The 20,473-nt window shown below is 47.8% G+C and overlaps 1 protein-coding gene across 2 annotated transcripts; it reads left to right on the top strand.

Annotated features, from left to right (window-relative positions):
- The first annotated feature begins 163 nt into the window (after positions 1 to 163).
- LOC128329279 (rap1 GTPase-activating protein 1-like) lies at positions 164 to 18,708 on the top strand. 2 transcript variants are annotated; one of them, XM_053260169.1, is made up of 5 exons: positions 164 to 957; positions 10,239 to 10,296; positions 14,067 to 14,196; positions 14,444 to 14,599; positions 18,229 to 18,708. In XM_053260169.1, exons 1-5 carry the CDS (start codon positions 936 to 938, stop codon positions 18,391 to 18,393), a joined length of 531 nt encoding a protein of 176 aa, XP_053116144.1. In that variant the 5' UTR covers positions 164 to 935; the 3' UTR covers positions 18,394 to 18,708. The 2 variants fall into 2 exon arrangements, with proteins under 2 accessions (XP_053116144.1, XP_053116143.1); XM_053260168.1 differs by lacking the exon at positions 14,067 to 14,196.
- The last annotated feature ends 1,765 nt before the right edge of the window (positions 18,709 to 20,473 follow it).

Here is a 20,473-nt window from a genome sequence, read left to right as displayed (position 1 = left end):
GAATCCGAAATTCAGGAGAAGCATGAGTTGCTCCTTCTGCTCTAGCCAGGTCTTCTGCTCCTCCAACCCCACAAATGGGAGTCTGGTTCATACTCACACAATCAAGTGGCAAAGCTCTGCATAGACTGTATCACTTCAGGCTGCAAGTGGAAGGTAGGGTTTTTAAATGCTCTCCCTCATAATAGTTAAAAAAAATATATATAGCATGTTGGGAACAAGTGTTCAACTCAGGGGTGCAAACAGAGGAAAAGCTTAAGGAGCATCTCATTAATTTTATTTTGTGGATAGGTATGGGCTATTAAAGGCACAGTGGGGAAGTAACTTGCCTAGGGAGCAAGAGGCTGCTGGTTCAAATCCCTGCTTGTATATTTCCCAGACTATGGGAAACACCGATATCGGGCAGATATAGGAAGATGCTGAAAGGCATCATCTCATACTGCCGGGAGATGGCAATGGTCACCCCCTTCCCTATTCTACCAAAGACAACCACATGGCTCTGTGGTCGCCAGGAGTTGGCAGGTGGTGTGATAAAATGCAGGGGAAACTGCTCAATTGGTTAAGGGTGATGTGCACTCTTGGTTCAGTCTAACCCGTTCCCTTCAGAGCTATTTTTCGATGTGCAGGGATCTTCTGTGGGGAGGGATGCACAAATCACACATCTGCAGCTTGAAGTGATACAATCCAGGAAAAGGTTACTCATTGATTTGCTGAATGTTTCAAGTATTGTCAGCAGTCTGTCTGTGAGCACAGCAAAAAGAGAATCTGGTGTTTAGTAGGTGCCAGCATGAAATTGTCAGACTGGAGTAATCTCCCCTCCTCTTTTAACAGAGTTACTAGTTTAGTAGAGGACAGGGATGCTGTGGACAAAGTGTGCCTTGATTTCTGCAAAGCATTTGACTCAGTCCCCACAATATCCTCCTTGACCTCTGTGGAGAATGGGGCCCAAAACTCCATGTTGTAGGTTTGCTTGGTCTTTATTTTGATTTATATTTAAAATGGCTGTCCATTCCCCACTTGCGTTGCTGGAGTAGATGAAACCTTGACCTTTTCCCTACCCCAGGGTTGTTTTTCTGGCTGGTGTTCATCCCTGCCCCACCCCCCACCCCTAAGTTCTGGTTTGTGTTTGCCCTGATTGGCTAATGCAGGGCGCTTTCCAGATTACACTCTGAAATTATGCAGGGATTGCGGAGTCACAACACAGGAAGTATGGAAGCACACTGAGCAGATCAGACATTGTTGTAGGGTTTAATCTGGAAAGCGCCCTCAGGAGGTGGGCAGAGTTCCAGGGATTAAAAGGGGAGGTTGGAACAGTTTAGGGAGCAGGAGAGCAGTTGGAGGAGCTGAATCGCAAAGAAGAGAGCTGAAGATCACACAGAGGAGCTGGATTGCTCTTGGAGTAGCTGGAGGAACAGATAGCAGCAGAACCAGACAAGGCAGTGCTGAGCAGAGAGGGAGAGAGACAGGCTTGCAGGGAAGCCAAGTGGGCTGACTAAGAGCTGCTGGTGAGGTGCCTGTTAGGGCCAGCGTGGAGTGTCTGATAATCGCTGGATGGGCTTATCTCATTTTCTTCTTCTTCTTCTTCTTCTTCTTTTTTGCTCTTATGGTTGTTAAACATTGCAAAAGCTACGTTCAAATTGGTATTTTCCCCTCTCAAGTAAAGATTTCACCTCTTGATTAAATTCTGGTGTAGTCTCTGTCTGTGTTCTCCACCCCAGGCTTAAATGCCACACCACCCTGCCTAGATTGAGTGAGAGACGGAAGGTTGATGGGCTGCCAAGTGGAGACAGCCGGGAAACATAAGGAATTCCACTTGGGGTCAGCAGCAGTAAAGCTGGTCAAATCATGGGGCTGGTTGAGACCAGACCCTGACAATCTCTCTCATAATCTGATCTATTTAACCTAACTAGCCTTTGCCTGCTGCTGCTTCTACAATTATACTGAATTCTCTGGATAAATCAGAGTGCAGAAAAATCCCCTCTAAAGCTTCCCTGAGAATTACTTGCCGCTTTCTGTAACAATTCTCTCTTTCAAGAACGGAAGACCAGAATGGGCGAGGTCTATTGGTATAAAATAGCACATGGTTTCCATAGATGGTGTGTGTCTGCCATCAGGGAGCATTTATGGCTCTAGTCTGGAGAGTGCCTTCAATAGGTGGAAAGGAAAAACACATCCACTCACTCATTTCATTCCACCATTAGTGGAGATGGTTTTGTCTCTATGGCAATTACTACTGACTAATAACTTACTCCAGAGCAAGTGCACATAATGACATTCGTACCTGTAAGCCTAAATTTAATACCACAATTAGTGAAGAAGCTCTTGAAAGTTAGTTGGGTGGTAGAGCACACATTTTCATGTGCGAGGTAGCTTCAGACTTCAGTGTCTCCAATTCTGCACTCTCTCCAGGCCCATAAAAGTACGGAGGCACCTTCAGATGTGATATTGTGCATATTTTTCAGTGTTGAGAGCCAGCATGGTGTAGTGGTTAGGGTGCTAGACTAGGACTGGGGAGACAAAGTTTAAATTCCTGTGCAGCTGTGAAATTCAGTGGGTGTACCTTCCAGGCTCGTTGTGAGGACAGACATAACATGTACTCTGCTCTGGGATCCTTGGAGGAAAGCCGGAGGTGGGGGTGGGGGAATAAAAGTAAAAACATTTGCCCATCTTATCCATCTAATGTTGTATACCTACAACAGCCCTGTAAGATAGTTTAGTATATTGCCAGTTGGGGGAGCCATGGCTAGTGGACAATGGGCTGCCAAAGGTCTGCTTCATGACTGAGTGGAGATTGGAACCAAGCAGTGTTCCCTATAAGAGGGATTCCCAGATGTTGTTGACTACAACTCCCAGAATCCCCAAGCAAAAGCCATTGCAGCTGGGGATTCTGGGAGTTGTCATCATCTGGAAATCTCTCTTAGAGGGAACACTGCAGCCAAGGGTTTTTAGCTTGTGGTTGGAACCACGACGCTGCACCAATTCTTCTGCTTGGGGCCTGATTAGTACCTGGATCATCTGAGAAGCCCCTGCATGTTGCTCCAAGCTCTGAAGAGGTGGTCTGTTTTGGTATTCATTCAAGACTGAAAGAAGACGCCACGTAGCGTCCTGTGGAATGTGCAGGGCTTTGGGGAGTAGTGAGGGCGAAGGGAGGCAGGCCAAAGCTTAGGCTCGAGTTGAAGTGATTCCATCAAACAGGGCCAAAGTAAATTGGATTGCTCCCCTGAAGCATCAAACTGAATTGAGAACACATCTGAAGCACCAAGGTGATCCCCAAATCAAATCAGTGCTGATTTATTTGGCCCTGCTATCTAGCCCAGCATCCTGTTGCCCACCATGACCAACCAGAAGTCTACAAGCAGGAGGGAGAGGCTATATGCTATCTCTAGGCTCAGTAGGGTGCTGAATGCCAGTTGTGGGGAGAAACAGTGGAAGAAGGGAGGTATGCCTTCAAGACCAATATCCACGGATAGATGTGTCCTCCATGAATTTGTCTAATCCTGTTAGACAAAAAAAGCCATCTAAACTAGAGACCATCAATACACCTTGTGGCAGCAAATTCCAAAGACTGATTAAGTGCTGCTGTGTGCATGAATACAGGGAAACCTCTCTATCTGCAGATCCAACACCCATGCTTTTGTGTCTCTGCTGTCAAGTAATTGACAGCCGACCTCGGCTTACACAGGGAAAAAAGGTGAAGAACGGGTTTATTTTGCATGTCCAGGGTGGCTGGAAACGATCCCCAAAGTCATTTCCGGCTGCCATTTTGGGAGTAGGAGCCATTTTGTGGCTCTTTTTAAAAAAGAAGACAAATGGCCAATTTGGGACTAGCGGAGGGTGGGGGTGGCAGTTTTCCTGGAAGGCTGGAGACTTTGATAGGGCACTTACTTTTGCTATTTCCCCTCATTTCCTGCCATTTTTGCCCTTTCCCCAGCCTCCAGGAACCTAAGCCCCGGATTCCCATTGCCGCAATACGCCGCTATCTGTGGATAATGGGGTTCACCTGTAAGTCCTTTTGTCTGTCCTAAATCGTATGCCAATCAGTTTCATGGAATGACTCCTGTTCCATTTTTTCAAAGTCCAGCAGATGGAAGTCATTAGAATAATGTTTAAAAGGATACCATTGCTCCTGTGCAGCAGGCCTTTTAAAACTGGAATCAAAACCTGGGGTCTCTTCATTCTCAGCAGACCAGACTTCACTGGGTAATGGAATGACATCTCTTCTTTGGAGGTGCACAAAAACAGCTGCTGTGCAGCCAGCTCAGGATCCAATACCCTTGAAGTAGATGGTTTTGCATTTCACTGAGGAGGACCCAGCTTTGCTAAAAGCAGGCCAAGAAGTCCTGCACAGAGAGGAGAATTGGGGGAATGTAGCTTCTCTGGCAACCAGTGGGTGGGACAGCAAGAATGATAACAGATTGCACGGAATATCGTCAGACAGAAACCAGCTTCAAAAGGTGGAAGGCAATTCAGCAATCAAGAGAAACTCCAAAAGCCAGAAGGAAACCAGAGATGTGAAGGGGGAAATCCATGGCTTGCCAGGGGGACAACTTTCATGAAATTCCAGTTCAGCAAGCAAAACAAATAGGAATGAAAAGGAGTGTCTACCCAGTGTGTGAGAAAAGCTTGAATCGCACACCAGACTTTAATGCCCATTGGAGAATGCACACAAGAGGCAGTATAAATGCATGGAAAGTGAAAATTTTAATTATTTTAATTATCAATCAATGTGTACACACAGAAAAGCCATATAAATGTCTGGAATGTGGAAAGAGCTTTTCTGATCAATCATATCTTCTTAAACAGCAAAGAATCTGCACATGGAGAAAACTGGATCAATGCTTTTTAAATTTTGTATTATACACTACATTTATAGACCACCCCATCCAAAGGCTCTGGGTGGTGCACAACAAATTTAAAAAGACATAAAACACCATCTAAAACACAGTACTTAAAACAATATAAAAACAATTCAAAAGCATTTAAAATCAATTAAAACACCCCCAAACAATTTAAAAACCTTGGAAGACCAGGCCAAACAAGTTTTCAGGGCCCTCTTAAAGGCCAACAGCGAGCCTAAATTGTGGCTATCTGCTGGGAGTGCATTCCATAGGCCAGAAGCAGCTGCAGAGAAGGCCCGTTCTGAGTCGCCACCAGACGTACCGGTGGCAACAGGAGATGGAACTTTCCAGATGACCTCATCGTGAGATAGGGATCATACAGAAGAAAGCACTCTCTAATGTAACCCAGACCCAAGCCCTTCAGGGCTTTAAAGGTAATAACTGGCACTTTGTATTTTGCCCGGAAACATATCAGCAACCAGTGCAACTGTTTAAAAACAGGCATAATCTGGTCTCTCCAGGTTACCCCAGAGACCAGTCTGGCTGCCGCATTTTGAACTAACTGAATTTTTCGTACTAGTGTAAGATTTTTGACTCCCCCAAAACTCCTGCAACCAGGAATAAATGAGGGCTCCAAAAATCCCCACATTCATAGACGTGGGTCCTTTCTGATGGTACTGGCTGTCAAGAATCCCAAGACCCAAGAAGACACGAGGAGAAGTGAAGAGATTATATTTAATCCAAACAGATTTATTTTCTTACCAATATTCAGATGAATCACAGCATACAGCATGCAGTAAAATTACTTCTCTCACACAAAGCAGTCACAAAACTAACAGCCTAGAGACACTGACAGATCCGCCAGACCCTTGCGGTCACAATATACTATACCCCAAGGGAACCTCGACTTGTTCCTCTTTTTGCTAGATGCTAGGTGCCGTCAAATTGATTGATCGGATCAACTTCCTCCTTTCCTCCTCCTGTGTGCCGTGCCTGAGCCACCCTCCCTGAGGGAGAGAGCCCCTTTTTTCTATCCTCAAATTAGGGTTTTAAGTATCCTCTCCTTTCCCACCTACGCATCTAATAGTGATTGGACGAAGAAGGGGTCTTGACCATTCATGACCCTTGGCTAACCTGTTCCATTTGACATTTAATATCATTGTCTAGGGGAGATGTGGAAAAGGAACAAGGCGTGGGCCAAGTGCCCCCCCTTCAAATGGAACACTGAGCCTTAGCGTACTTTCGATCTGAGGTACTGAAAAATGAGGAAGTGTGCCCGAGCCGACAGGCCGATTTTTCTCCAGTTTTAGACAGAAGCACTAGATGGGGGCTGCTCTTGACAGCATGGAAAATTTGCTGGAACAGGGGAACTTGGCGTTCACTCATGGGTTCATGCCAAGATCAAGGCCTAAACTGTGTCGAGCAAACAGACTCAAGTCAAGCATCTATCTAATACAATATGGCTAACCTATCTATGCGCTAATTCAATATAAAATTGACTGGATTGGGCCTTACACTAGGTACATCACTGTTTTGAGATCATTCTCTTCAAGGAATGGACGCAGCTGTCGAATCAGCCCAAGTTGATGGACAGCACTCCTGGCCATAGCCTCCGCCTGAGATACCAGGATGAGGCCTGGATCCAAGAGCACTCCCAAGCTGCATACCTGTCCTTTCTAGGGGAGGGTAACCCCATCCAGCACAGGAAGATCTAACTCATCTCTCAGATTCCAATCCCCCACAATGAGCACCTCCATCTTGCTTGGATTCAGCTTCAATTTGTTATCTCTCACCCACCCCATTACTGCCCATAGGTAGCCATTTAGGGAGTTAATGCCATATCCTGATGATGATGATGATGATGACGACGACGACTGATAAGGAGAAATAGATTTGGGTGTCATCAGCATACTGATAACACCCTGCACCAAATCTCCTGAAGACCTCACCCAGCAGTTTCATGCAGATGTTAGAAAGCATAGGTGACAGAATGAAGCCCTGAGGGACTCCATATAATACTTCTCATTTCAAAGAGCAACCATCACCAAGCTCCACCATCTGGAATGGCAGGAGCAAAACCACTGCAAAGCAGTGCCCTCTATCGCCAACTCCTACAGGCAATCCAGAAAGAAGGGGGAGGGCAGGAGAGGGTGGGGCAGGGGGAGAGGGGCAGGGGGAGAGGGGGAGGGGGAGGGCAGTTGAGGGTGGAGCAGGGGGGAGGGGGGAGAGGGGGAGGGCAGGAGAGGGTGGGGCAGGGGGAGAGGGGGAGGGCAGGTGAGGGTGGAGCAGGGGGAGGGGGAGAGGGGGAGGGCAGGAGAGGGGAGCAGGGGGAGAGGGATGGAGGGCAGGAGAGGGTGGGGCAGGGGGGAGAGGGGAAGGGCAGGCGGGAGGGTAGGATGGGGAGGGAGGGGGCAGAAGGGAGGGCAGGAGAGGTTGGAGCAGGGAGGAGAGTGGGTCAGGAGAGAAGAGCAGGGGGAGGGGAGGGAGGGCAGGAGAGACTGGCAGGAGAGACTGGGGCAGGAGGGGGAGAGAGGGGTGGGAGGGGTGGGAGGGCAGGAGAGACTGGGGCAGAAGGAGGAGAGAGGGGTGGGAGGGCAGGGGAGATGGGTGGGAGGGGGACGGAGGACAAGAGAGAGTGGGAGGGAGGGAGGGCAGGAGGGTGAGTGAGAGGGGTGGGAGGGGGAGGGAGGGGGCAAGAGAGTGGTGTGCGAGGGAGGGGCAAGAGAGTGGGGCAGGAGGGAGGGGAGGGGGCAAGAGTGTGGGACATAAGGGGGGAGGGGGAGGGAGAGTGGGGCAGGAGGGAGGGAGGAACAGCCAGCCCCAAAGAGCACACAGATGCTCTGTGCGGGTTGGCTAGTTTCCTTGATTTCCTGACAATGAGCTCCTTTCCCTGCCTCACAGGGGCTGAGGAGCCACTGGCAGGACTACATCTTCTGGCCGCCCAAGTGTTCCTTGAGCCCCTGATGTTAGCCAGTGGCTAACATTCATTGCTTCTTTTCAGCTGATATGTTTATATAGAGATGGAGATGCTGCATTGCTAACATTGAAGCCCTGGGTGCAAAGATTGTAGGGAACACAGCAAGTTTTGCAATTTCACTTCTCCTTATTGCATCTGTAAGTTTTGGAAACTTAGCTTCGATTCCTCTGATTAATATATGGTGATTGATTGATTAAGTGCCATCAAGTCAGTGTCGACTCTTAGTGATGACATAGATAGTTCTCTCCAGGATGATCTGTCTTCAACTTGGCCTTTAAGGTCTCTCAGTGGTGCATTCTGTTGGAAGTTAAGGACTTTGCGCTGTCTCTTGTCTCAGACAGTGGAGGATAGACTAGTGAGTCAGAGGACTAGAGGGTCAAGACATTGGTCATCCCTTCTCTACTGCTCTGACACTATTCCTTTGGATATGTAGATTGCTAATCTCAGGGACTAGCTTCCTCTCTCTCTCTCTCTCTCTTTCTCTCTCTCTCTCTCTCTCTCTCTCCTAACAGCCCTTCTACCTTGCAACATGGCAAGCCTCTCTCCCTGCACCATGTGTGCAGAGAAGATGCAGAATCCATCTGCATCCAGCTAGATAGATAGATTAGAGATCCTAACTCCTCACTTTCCTATCTAGAATAGAGTTCCTTAATAAATGCCTTATATATTGATTTGAAACTATGAATTGGCTCCAAGTTACATTACTCTCAGCATACACGCATGCCTAACTAAATTCCGCTGTGCTGTGCCTCTGTGCACTCTGCTATAATGAGAAAGGGATTCTCTCACCACAGAGAATTTCCAACACATTCATTGCTGTTGTAATCGAGTCCATCCGCCTTGCTGCTAGTCGTCCTCTTCTCTTTCCTTCAACTTTCCCCAGCATTACGTACTTCTCCAGGGAGCTGGGTCTTTGCACAATGTGTCCGAAGTATGATAGTTTGAGCCTGGTCATTTGTGCCTCGAGTGGAAATTCTGGATTGATTGATTCTATGATCCATTTGTTTGTTTTCCTGGCTGTCCATGGTATCCTCAAAAGTCTTCTCCAGCACCAAAGTTCAAAAGCGTCAATGCTTTTTCTGTCTTGCTTCTTCAAAGTCCAGCTTTCACATCCATAGAGTGTCACGGGAAAAACCACGGTCCGAACAATTCTAATCTTTGTAGGTGTAGACACGTCATGGCATCTAAATATCCTTTCCAAGGGCTTCATTGCAACCCTACCAAGTGCTAGTCTGCGGCATATTTCTTGACTGCTGGATCCTTTACTGTTGACGGTCGATCCTAAAAGGCAGAAGCTATCTACCACTTCAATGTCTTCATTGTCAATTCTGAGGTTGGTTGCTGTACCTGTTGTCATTAGTTTAGTCTTCTTTACATTTAGTTGCAGTCCCATTTTTTTCACTGTGCTCCTTGACTTCCATTACTAGAGCTTGCAGATCATTCTCAGCTATCAGGGTGGTGTCATCAGCGTAGTGCAGGTTATTGATGTTTCTTCCTCCAACTTTAAAACAGATTGGTCTCTGGGGCAACCCGGAGAGACCATATGATGCCTGTTTTGAAACAGCTACACTGGCTGCCGATATGTTTCCGGGCAAAATACAAAGTGCTGGTTATTACCTTTAAAGCCCTGAATGGCTTAGGTCCGAGTTATCTAAGAGAGCGCCTTCTTCTACATGATCCCCACCGCACATTAAGGTCATCTGAGGAGGTCCGTCTCCAGTTGCCGTCTCCAGTTGTCTGGTGGCGACGCAGAGGCGGGCCTTCTCTGTAGCCGCTCCTGGGCTATGGAATGCACTCCCAGCAGAAATTTGTAATTTGAGATCTTTGCTGTCCTTCAAGAGAGCCCTTAAAACCTACCTGTTTGGCTTGGCCTTCCAGAGTTTTAAATGATTAACTGTTTTAAACTGTTGCCCTGATTTTCAGGGCTTTTAGCTGTTTTATTGGTTTTATTGTGTTTTAATAGTTTGATTTTAATTGTTAATTTGTTTTAATTGTTTTTATCATGTTGTGAACTGCCCTGAGCCATTTTGGAAGGGTGGTATATAAATCAAATCAATCAATCAATCAATCAATCAATAAACACACTCATCTTCTTCCAATCCAGCTTCTCTCAGTCGATGCAATCAAAGGCTTTTCTGTAGTCAATAAAGCACATATTGAGTTCTTTCTGGTATTCTTTGGCTTTCTCAGTTATCCAGGGTGCTTCAGCAATGATGTCTCTTGTTCCTCAGCCTTTTCTGAAACCAGCTTGAACATCCGGCATTTCCCTTTCTACGTAGGGCTCTATTCTGCATTGGATGATCCTGAGCATTATTTTGTTAGCATGTGCTATTAAGGATATTGCGCGATGGTCTTCGCAATCTGTTAAGTCTCTTTTCTTTAGTAGGGGTATGTAGACTGACCTCTTCCAATCTGTTGGTCTCTAGGCATCTTAGAGTTCTTAGATCTCCTTGGGGACAGAATCCAGCTGCAGGACTTCCGCGGGTAAGTACTTTTGCATTGATTCCTCCAGCACTGTCTGTCTGAGCAATTTTCAGCCCAGCCCAGAAAAATTAAAGCCTCACCTGGGGGATGGCTAAAAACAGGGGACAGGGCTGAGGAGATAAGGAAGCTAAAGGACAGGCAGCCCGCAGGCAAGGAGGCTGAGGGAAGGGGGCATAGCAGGCAGTGAACTAAGGGCCGAACTACGTGTAGCGGCGTGAGTTTTGGGTGGTATATAAGTATGGTAAATAAATAAATGTGAGAACAAGCATGCGATTAGCCCTTGTGTGCCAGCTGTACAGCAGGGAAGGGCAGTCTGGCCTGGGGCCATGGTGTGTGGGACAGGGCTGAACTCTTTGCCACTGCCACAGTTCCCATCCAGATCAGGCCCTCCCTAAGGCTGCTCTTCGCCCTGGGAAAGAAGTTCCCATTGGCTTCAGGTGGATGATCTTCACTGGGACTGTAGCATGAAGGGAAATGGTTACGTATCCCCTTGCTGGACGTCACTGTCCTGATTCTGGGCACCCTGTCAGATACTGTTTTAACTTTTAAAACAACAACAACAATTGCGGGGGCCATACGGCGCATTACATTGACGCGCACACAAACATGGCCCTAAAAGCATAGGCTGTGAACTCAGAAATTCTCAGTCATAGATAAGTTGAGATTTGGACTTACTGGTTGGCCTCCTAAGATAGTAGTTTAGATTCAGTTAGCTTCCAGTCTCCATCTGCAATATCAAGGGTATTAAATAATAACGCTGATTATAATCCAAACTGTGCTTTGGATTTCAGAGACTGCTCAGGGCCGAATATCACACACTTCCTCTGCTTGCAAATGCCACCCGCAGTTTGACACAGAAACTGGACAAAAAGCGGTTCTTTTAAAGTTCTGCTTTAATAACAGGAATCTGACGGAGGGTGGTTGTTGTAGCGTCACTGGGAGAAGTTCTTTAAAACTGGTCAAAGTGTTATAACAATACTCGTTAAAGTGAAATAACGTCCCAAAATCCATCAGGCAAAATAAAAGAAGAAAGGTAGCACAGGAAGATCTTTTATTGTCACAAGCATACTTGTAGTCTCAAGTGGAGCAAACAAAACCATGATCTACGACAGATCATCATTCTCAGAACTCTGCTTGTTTTTTCAGTAAGATTGTTTAAATATTAAATCGTGAAGCAGAGAAGTGTGAAAGAACAAGGTGAGAGGAGAGGAGAGCTGGTCTTGTGGTAGCAAGCATGACTTATCCCGTTAGCTAAGCAGGGTCTGCCCTGGTTGCATATGAATGGCAGACTAGAAGTGTGAGCACTGTGAGATATTCCCCTCAGGGGATGGAGGTACTCCGGGAAGAGCACAAGGTTCCAACTTCCAAGTTCCCTCCCTGGATTCTTTAAGATAGGGCTGAAAGAGAGATTCCTGCCTGCAACCTTGGAGAAGCTGCTGCCAGTCTGTGAAGACAATACTGAAGCTAGACAGGTCAATGGTCTGACTCAGTATATAGCAGCTTCCTATGTTCCTATGTAACAAGTGACACAAAACTAAATGGCCATTCATTCTCAATTGATTTATTAATCATCAGCTTGGAGAACCTCCAGCTCTCAGCAGCTGCTAGATGTGATGGGCTTAGTGCTACCATGTGTAGGCACTAGAAGGCCTGGTCCAGACCTTTCTGAACTGGAACCAGGACCGGCCTTAGGGGTGGCCAAGGCAACTGGTTGCCCAGAGTGTCAACTTTAAGCAAGTGCAAAGAGCTGAGTTTGCACAAGCCACACAACTTGGCAACACTGAAAGACCAACCTGGGTTGTGTGTGTGTGTGTATGTGTGTGCGTGTGCATACCAAAAGCACTCCTCACTCCTCAAAGGTGCTGTGTATGATAGGGCCAGCCCTGCTCAGAGTACTGAGTAGTTAGCTTGTAAATATTTCCAAAAACAAATATGCAACACTCTGCGTGCAGGAGCGTGTATGTGGATGAACTAGGGGGGGAAGGAAGAAGTTGGAAGATGCTGCAAGTCGTAAGAGTCTAGGTCAGGGCTGCACAACTCAAATGCCCTAGTGGGCCAGAACCATACACAACTAGGCGTGAAAGGGCCGCTGTCAATTTTTAGCACATTACATTAAAATTAAAAATATCGTTAGTTACTTGTGGACCTATTCCCCCTATCAACAGACCCATAGTTTTAACCAAGAAATAGTGGCCAGAAAATAGGTCCTGTCCCTGCTCAGTCAGTGGGGCCCCTGGAGTGCAAACCAGCCCAAAATAAATGCCAAGTCCTCTCCTCTCCCTAAATTGTCATTGCTTTCAGGCTGCAATGCTAGGCATGCTTACATGGGAGTAAGACTCACTGGGTACACCATGGAACATATTTCTGAGAAACCATGCATAGGATGGCGCTATAAGGCAGTTTTCAGCTCCTATGTTGCTGCAGGATACCTGGGGGCCAGTAAAATAGTCCCTGCAGGCCGAATCCGGCCCCCGGGCCTTATGTTGTGCAGGCCTGGTCTAGGTGGATGCACACACACCTGCCCTCTTGTGCCTTAGCCAGATTGATTTCCAAATGAAAAGGGAGAAGATGTAGACATGCTGCTGACCCAAATGGAACCTCCCCTCCTGGACAATGGCAGGGAAATCCCTGCTGTGAGAAAAACCCATTTTTGGGTTTTTTTGGTCAGTATCCCTGCCCTGCCAGAGCACTACAGACTGCATGTGCAATTCTGTCTTCCCAAGACGTGTCTGAATGGGAGTCTAGACATACCATCCTTGCTTCTCCTTATGCTGTTTAGAACCATATTTCTTTAGGGGTTCCATTTTGTATTGCTATCGCCTTCTTGGCTAAATGCTCTGGAATCTAACATATAGATGAAAACCATAGTCCATTGCCCTCTGCAGCACAGTGGACTATCAAGTTTTCATCTATATCTTAAATGGCAACTTGGATCACATTTTATTTCCCAACTCTGGATTTAGAGAGCCATCCCTTTTATCTGCCATTATGAGTGCATGTTATTCTGAATTATGCTCTCCCACAACTTACCTGGGTGCTCAAATGCATTCCCAGTTATACCTCAGAATGAAAGAACTGTTGGGCATTCTCTCTGGTAAGAGATACTCTCCTAATATAGCAGAGTGCACAGAGGCACAACACAGCGGAGTCTGCCCAGGCATGCATGTATGCTAAGAGTAAAATAACCTGGAGCCAGTTCATCGTTTCAGATCAATATATGGAGCATTTATTAGTGAACTCCATTCTAGATAGTAAAGTGGAGAAATAGTATCTCTACTCTATCTAGATAGCTGGATGCAGATGGATTCTACATCTCTGCATACATAATGCAGGGAGAGAGGAGCTTGCATTGCATGTTGCAAGGGAAAAGAAAGGAAAGAGAAGGAAGAGGAAGTGGCCAGGCAGGCAGGCAGGAAGTCAATCCCTGAGAGTAGCAATCTACATACCAAAGGGATAATGTCAGAGCAGTAGAGAAAGGATGACCAATGTCTTGACCTCTCTAGCCCTCTGACCCACTAGGCTGTCCTCCTATGTCACTGAGACATGAGACAGCGCAAAGTCCTTCACTTCCAACAAGAACTTTAATCTTGCAGAAGCATTATGAAGAATTGGTAGACGTGCATTTTACAAAATGTGCCCTCACTTGACTTGTATTTCCATCTCTGAATAAAGTGTTTCTTTTTACTCTTCTCTTCTTTTTCTCCTCTTCCCCCGCTCTGCCTCGCCCCACCCCCCACCTTTCCTGAAATATGTGGGACTGATCTGCTCAGATTCCGAGGTGGCTTGGATGTTACGAGAGGTCAGACAGGAACAGAGTCTGTCTGCACCAATTTCCGGGGCAAGGAGATCATGTTCCATATCTCTACAAAGCTACCCTTCACAGAGGGAGATGCCCAGCAGGTACCTGGTGCTTCGTGGCGCTTAGGGAGCTGCAAACTGTGGACGGGGTGGAAGAGAGAGTGATGTATGAGCATCTAGACTGGTAGAGACATATAGATATTTTAGTGTTGATGGAGCAAGCTGGGAGTGGGGTTTAGAATAGATTCAGGTTTTCAACTGAGATGGGAGGCCGGTGGGGTTAAGTAGGCCATGTTGGGCTATTTGCTGTTTGGAAGGATAACTCCCTCTCTTGTGTGCTTCCTTCCAGCTTCAGCGGAAGCGCCACATTGGGAACGATATTGTGGCCATTGTCTTCCAGGATGAAAATACTCCCTTTGTCCCTGACACGATTGCCTCCAATTTCCTGCATGCCTATGTGGTAGTGCAGCTTCATCACCATGCCCTTGGGGAGACTCTCTACAAGGTAAAATGCACACCTGGGAGCCATAAACACTTCAAAAGTAGCACCTGCTGCATCTCTGAACTTTTTCCGTTGCCTAAGCTCCTTGCTCCTGGCCATTAGGCCTGTGTAAATATTTGGCTCCAAGTAGCCAAAGTCAGATAATCCTCCGGGCCAAAGTCAAAGAACCCTTCCGAAGTGACTATCCCCATTGCCCACCTGCTGACAATGTTGCGCTGTTCCCCGCAGTGGTGGAGACCCTTAAAGATGCCGCTGGATGCTCTGGCAAACTCCAGTGGCATCTGGGAAGCCACGCAGGGAGCACTGGAAAGTGAGGAGTCCATGGGAAAGCACGGGAAGGATTCCACTTCCCAGACATTGCTGCAGCTCACCAGGGCACCTACTGGCCACGGTGGGGCTCTTCTGCTGTATTAGCAGCAGGGAGCGGCAGTCACGTGCCTGTATAATAGGGTCTTAATCTAAGTTGCACTTTGTCCCTCAAGAGGCAGGGATCAGATTGCTTTGTCCTTTCTTAAAAGATGTGGAAGTGAAGCCTTTCGTGCTCACTGGTTCTGCGTATTTTGTTGAGAATGGCCAGTGTATCATGTGTGTGCCATTCTCCACCAATGCACAGTGTGCTGCTTGTTGTCCTCTGCTATCCTTAAATAAGTACCGAATTGACTTCTGTGATCACACTGGTAACGCTGACTCTGATTGGTGATAATGTGACCCATTCTTGTTTGGGGACAAGAACCTGGATAATGGCAGGCCGGTTAGTTTCTTAGTGCTGCAGAAGCACCCAGCACAAATCCTGGAAGGAACAAGAGTGGGAGGAAAGGTTGCCGAGGTGTTTTGCCACTCTGGTCTGCGATCTCTTCAGAAAAGCTAAGGAGGCTGTTCACACGAGCAGCCTGGATAGAGCTGCTTGTGTGGAGCACCGGCGGTCAGAGCCGATCTTGGCGCTGCCCTGCCGGGTAGCCGAATTTCTGTCCTGGGGCTATTCTCGGGGTAGACTGGTACCCTGGTCATGTGTCTGCTGGGGCTGCCTGGGGTGGAAATGCCCCCAATGCGCCTGGCTCCTTGCGCAATGCATTGAGGGGTTTCTGGAGGCCAGGCTGTGTTCCCCAGGCTGTTCCTCCAGATGGCTGTGCTGCCATGAGCAGCACGGCATGTGTGGGCCTGTGAGTTGTGCAGTCCCGGAAACAGTAAAGATCATCTGGGGGAAAAGGTCAGATCGATCCTGCCTCCCCCCGACCGCACCCTCCCTGCCCTGCTCACAGGTTGTGAGAATGACCTGAAGGAGTTCCCTGGTGAAGAGAAATGCAGCTGATCTGATCTCTTTAGAGTTATCAAGGCATTTTTAGAGCACTGCCTAGTAAACCACAAATAAGCCATCATATATTATTATTATTTCTCTGTGTAAACCGCTTTGGAAACTTTTGTTGAAAAGTGGTATATCAGTATTTGTTGTGGTGGTAGTAAATTTGCCGGTTAGCTGGGAATCAATGCAAAGATATTACAGTGAGGTGGGAGAAAGAATTGGCAAAGGCAAGGGTTATGTGCAAAGGAAAACTTTCAAGTTGGAATTAAATAGCCAACAGTGTTGTTCTTGAATAGCACAGTGCTGAATAGCACAGGGTGTTTTTTGGCATGAGAGTTGCCATTTTGGAGGGGAATGGAGAGAGTCATCAAAGTCACTCTGCATGCAAAATGGATCCATTTCCTGCTGCTCTGAGGCTCCAGACCCTGCCCTACACAAAGAGCCTTTCCACACAAGCAGTGTGGAGAGCCTTACCGGGCTCTGTGGGGGAGAGTGGGCTGAGCAAGGAGCCAGGAGCCAACCCTGGGCGGCCAGATTGGCTGCCCACACAACTCTGGGCTCTGTCACGAAGCCAGGAGGGGCGGTGGGGATCGGAGGCTGCCCGGCTCCTGGAAGTCCCAGGATGCCCCGTGCAAGTGCACGGGGCATTCTGGGGAGACCCCCGAGGCCGGGAGGCTGCTTGTATGTAGCCTCCCGGTCAGGGGTCTACTCATGTGTTGCTGCGCCCAGTAAAACAGGGTTAGCAGAGTGCTAACGTGGGGGGAACTTAAGCGGGCTAAGTGAAGTAGTTTATTTAGGAAATGCCTCAGAGAGCTAGGAAAGGCCTGCATGCCAAGGCCTTTCCTAGCTTCTTGCTACATTAGGAAGGAAAAGGAGGAAGAGGAAGTCTGTCTCTCAGGTGAGAGGATGAAACCTGAGACTATCAGCCTAAGAAAGGGAAAGTAGAGTAGAAAAAGTGTAGTCAGATATGGGGCTCCCTTGCTCATGATCTCTACCCCTCGTGCCCCTAAGGGTCAATAGGGTTACTGGGCTAAGAGCCGATGCCATCAGGAGCTGCATCTCCTCACACTTCTGGGTCTCCTCCACACAGTTTCTAACTGGTCAAAGACCAAAGAAGAGAAGTATTTATAACAAAACTTGGTAGGAGTTTGCAGTTGAAGGTGGACATCCTTGGACTTTTCTAGATGGCAGAGGTGTGATTTTTTTTTTTTTTTTTAAGCTTCTGCATAACTTCCTAAGCCGCCATTTTACCCACTGTCCAGATCCTTGCGTGGGCACCCATGCTCCTTCCTATCATGGTTTGAGTCTCTGGCCACATGTTGAGCATGGACTTTGCGCACGGGCGTAGCAAGGTTGGAGTCGGCCCAGAGACAAGATTTTAAAATGCCCCCCCCCCCGAAGCTCAGCTCATGAAGTAAAGAAATCTTAAATGAGGCTGAATAGTGGTAACAAAAAGCATAGTAAAAGTCTACGCACACACACACACACACACACACATATCCTATTTTTAAAGGGCTTTGTAAATTGTGGACGATGCAAGTCATTTAAATGGTCCTAGAGAAAGACATGCTGTTCTGCTAGCTCCAGGTCTTAACATTCACATCAATTTTGGAGGATGAATACAACTGAATGAAGCCCGGGTGGGTGTGGGGCTGGGGGAGTCAGTCATGTGACTTGCCTCTGGGGGGCCCCCAAGGCAGTGGGCCCCCAGACAACTGTCTCCCCTTGCCCTATTATAGTTACGCCCCTGACTTTGCGTGATTTTTCATAGTGCTCCCTGCCACCCAGCTCTTGGGTTCTGAGAAGAATCTGTCCCTTTTTCATTTCTGCTGAAGGGACATACGCTATGCCAAGTGCTGGCTGGGAGGTGGTGCTGTGAAAATGGGGCAAGGTCTGTGCTCAGCATGTAGCCAGAGAGTCAATGGAGCCCACACAAGCCGATGCTTGCATCTGGACAGTGGGCGAGATGGCATTAGGAAGTTGTGTGGAAGCTTTGAAAAGCCTTCATTTTACTGCTCTCTGGAAAAGCCCCTTGTCTCCGCTTTCACCTTGCTTCTCAGTCTTAGAGTCAGAGTTTGCTAGCATGGCAGGACCTCGTTTTCTGTGTGCAGAGGCTGTTTTTGTGTGGGGGGAGCATTCAGACATGCAAATAGCCTCTAACCTGCAGCCCAGGGAAAAGGTTCCTCTGTGAATTGACTGATTGTGTAAACTAGCCCTCCTATATATATACACACACACACTTGCCTTGTTTTCTGTCCTTCTGACTCGTCAGTCTGTCTGTGCTTGTGTCCTCTTTGTTCTCTGACATGGGGGCCTTCTCTTTCTGGAGCAGGAGCGGACCCGCAGTGCTCTTCTCGAGAGTCTTTATGAGGAGCTGCAGATCCGGAGCCGCAGCATGATGGGCTTGGCCTCTGGAGATGATGACAAGATAGAGAACGGGGGTGGTGGCTTCTTTGAGAATTTCAAGGTGAGAGAACAGACACTTCGTTCCTTTTAGTGTAATGGTGTGTTTCTCCATTTCTTGTTGTTCTGGAGAATATATACAGTAACAACGGCAGACTTGGGAGTATTGAAAGCACTTCACAGAAGTCCTCTTGGTTATTTCCTCTGCAAGGTAGGTTTGTAACACTTCCTCCAAGTTGTCAGTGTAAGGGGGAGGAGGGTTGAGGCCAAGGCCAAGAGACGGGGCTTACCCAAGGCAAAGGATTTCCCTGGCTCAGAGTTCAGGCTTTCCAGCCACCACTCTGCTACACTTTTGCAGTACCTGATTTCCAGACGTCTGCTCTTGGAAGGCTACCCATAGAAAATACTTCCACATGTCTAGCTGCTTTTTGCGGGCAAGTTGTTAAGACTGGGGAAGCTATTGCACCAAGTTCTGGGGTCACAGTGCAAGTTCTCCAAGAGGTCTCTTCCTTTCCCTTCCAGCTCACTCTTTGTTGTGCTCCCCAATGCCTGCACACTTTACAGTCCTCCTAACTTGTACAACTTGCACTCTCCCTGTCTTACTATAAAAAATTTACAATGAATGGAGGGGATGCCTATTCTGTCGAATAATATTAGAAATGAAGAGTGAGGGAGGTCTGACATGCCATGATGTAAGCAACTTAGTCCGGTTTCATTGGTAGCTGTCTCCCACTACAGTCCAGGAGCAGGCAGAACAGGTTTTTGGGGTGCATGGTCTGGGAAGCAGGACCCCAGCCCTTGCCTATCATGACACAGAAATGCCATGATAACCCCAGGCAAAGTGCCTCATTGTGAGCGGGAGGATTTGCATGGAACTTATTGCAAGTGTGAATAGGATCAAGGCTGGAGGATTTCATACCCTGTTTTGTACAATGCTGGGGGAGTCCACAAGAAGAACCTTTGCATCAGCCGCAGTTGTCAACTAAAGTGTTGTGTCCTGGAGCTGGGCACATCCACAGCCTTTGGGCACATCCAAGTTTGTAACTTGTCACATCACCTTGCAGCCACCTAATGGCGCAGCAGGGAAGTAACGTGCCTAGGGAGCATGAGGTTGCTGTTTCAAATCCCCACTGGTATGTTTGCAAGACTAGTATGGGAAACACCTGTATTGGGCAGCAGAGAAATAGGAAGGTGCTGAAAGGCATCATCTCACACTGTGCGGGAGATGGCAATGCTAAACCCCTCCTGTAGTCTACCCAAGACAACCACAGGGCTCTGTGGTCTCCTGGAGTCGACACTGACTCGACGGCACCACCTGACTTTCCTTGACATCCCCTGGGCAGTTTCCATCTTGCTTTCCCAGGCTTTGATGGAGCTGCCCCTGCCCAGGACTGGAGAAATGCTTGTGGGGCTTCCTTCCACTGGCCGAAGATATGAGGACAAAGGTCTGTGGGGACAGAGTTCCTTCTCTCCAGATGCTTCTGGGCAGACTGCGAATAATCTTTACTTCAGCAAGAAAGAGAGGTTTCTAGTCCCTCCCGGTAGTTGTAGATATTCCTCTATATTCCAAGCTTCTTTTTCATCCGAAAAGAGAAGCCTGGTAAGAGGAAGTCAAAAGCAACCTTGAAGAAGAGAGATGCTTTTTTCATACTTACAAGCCCCTCATGGCAGTTGCAGCTTCTCCTGCAGAATGCTCCTGTTCCACCCATCAGCAATGGCAGCTAAATCAAGCCTCCATGGGCAGAGACAGTATTCTTCGGAAGACCAACTGCTGACTACCAAATACCGCAGAACCATCACCTTAAAGGGGTGTGGGGGGGACCTAATATTCATTCTCTCTGGCCTTAGGATTTTTTTTAAAAAGACTCTGAGCCTCCATCTGTTACCGGCAGTGACCAGCCAATTGCACACAGACAGGCAGGTGGGGAAACAGCCCTCCCTTCTTGTTTGTCCCCAGCATTTGGTATTCAGCAGCATACTGCCTCTGCCCATGGAGGCTTGATCTAGTGGTCAGTACTGCTGGTGGAACAGGCAGGAGGAGCTTTGAGTGGGGAGAGAGAAGTGGATGGAGGTGTGGGAGTGGCTTGTAGCACCCCCACCTTTTGGAGGGCCCAGCTGCCCCTGGCACAGGAAGGGACACAATGGTTTTGCAAGACCAACACACAAAATTAGGA

Source organism: Hemicordylus capensis, chromosome 6 (genome assembly GCF_027244095.1).
Source record: "Hemicordylus capensis ecotype Gifberg chromosome 6, rHemCap1.1.pri, whole genome shotgun sequence".
Lineage (NCBI taxonomy): Eukaryota > Metazoa > Chordata > Lepidosauria > Squamata > Cordylidae > Hemicordylus > Hemicordylus capensis.
The sequence above is the reverse complement of the archived record's forward strand: the minus strand, read 5'-3'. Positions and strand labels throughout refer to the sequence as shown.

Bases quoted from the DNA above. Each gene is read 5' to 3' on its own strand.
- LOC128329279 (XM_053260168.1), top strand. From the start codon at position 785: ATGAAATTGTCAGACTGGAGTAATCTCCCCTCCTCTTTTAACAGAGTT. The intron at 958-10,238 runs GTAGGTTTGCTT...GTTGGTCTCTAG, and splicing joins GGGGCCCAAAACTCCATGTT to GCATCTTAGAGTTCTTAGAT. The intron at 14,600-18,228 runs GTAAAATGCACA...TTTCTGGAGCAG, and splicing joins TTGGGGAGACTCTCTACAAG to GAGCGGACCCGCAGTGCTCT.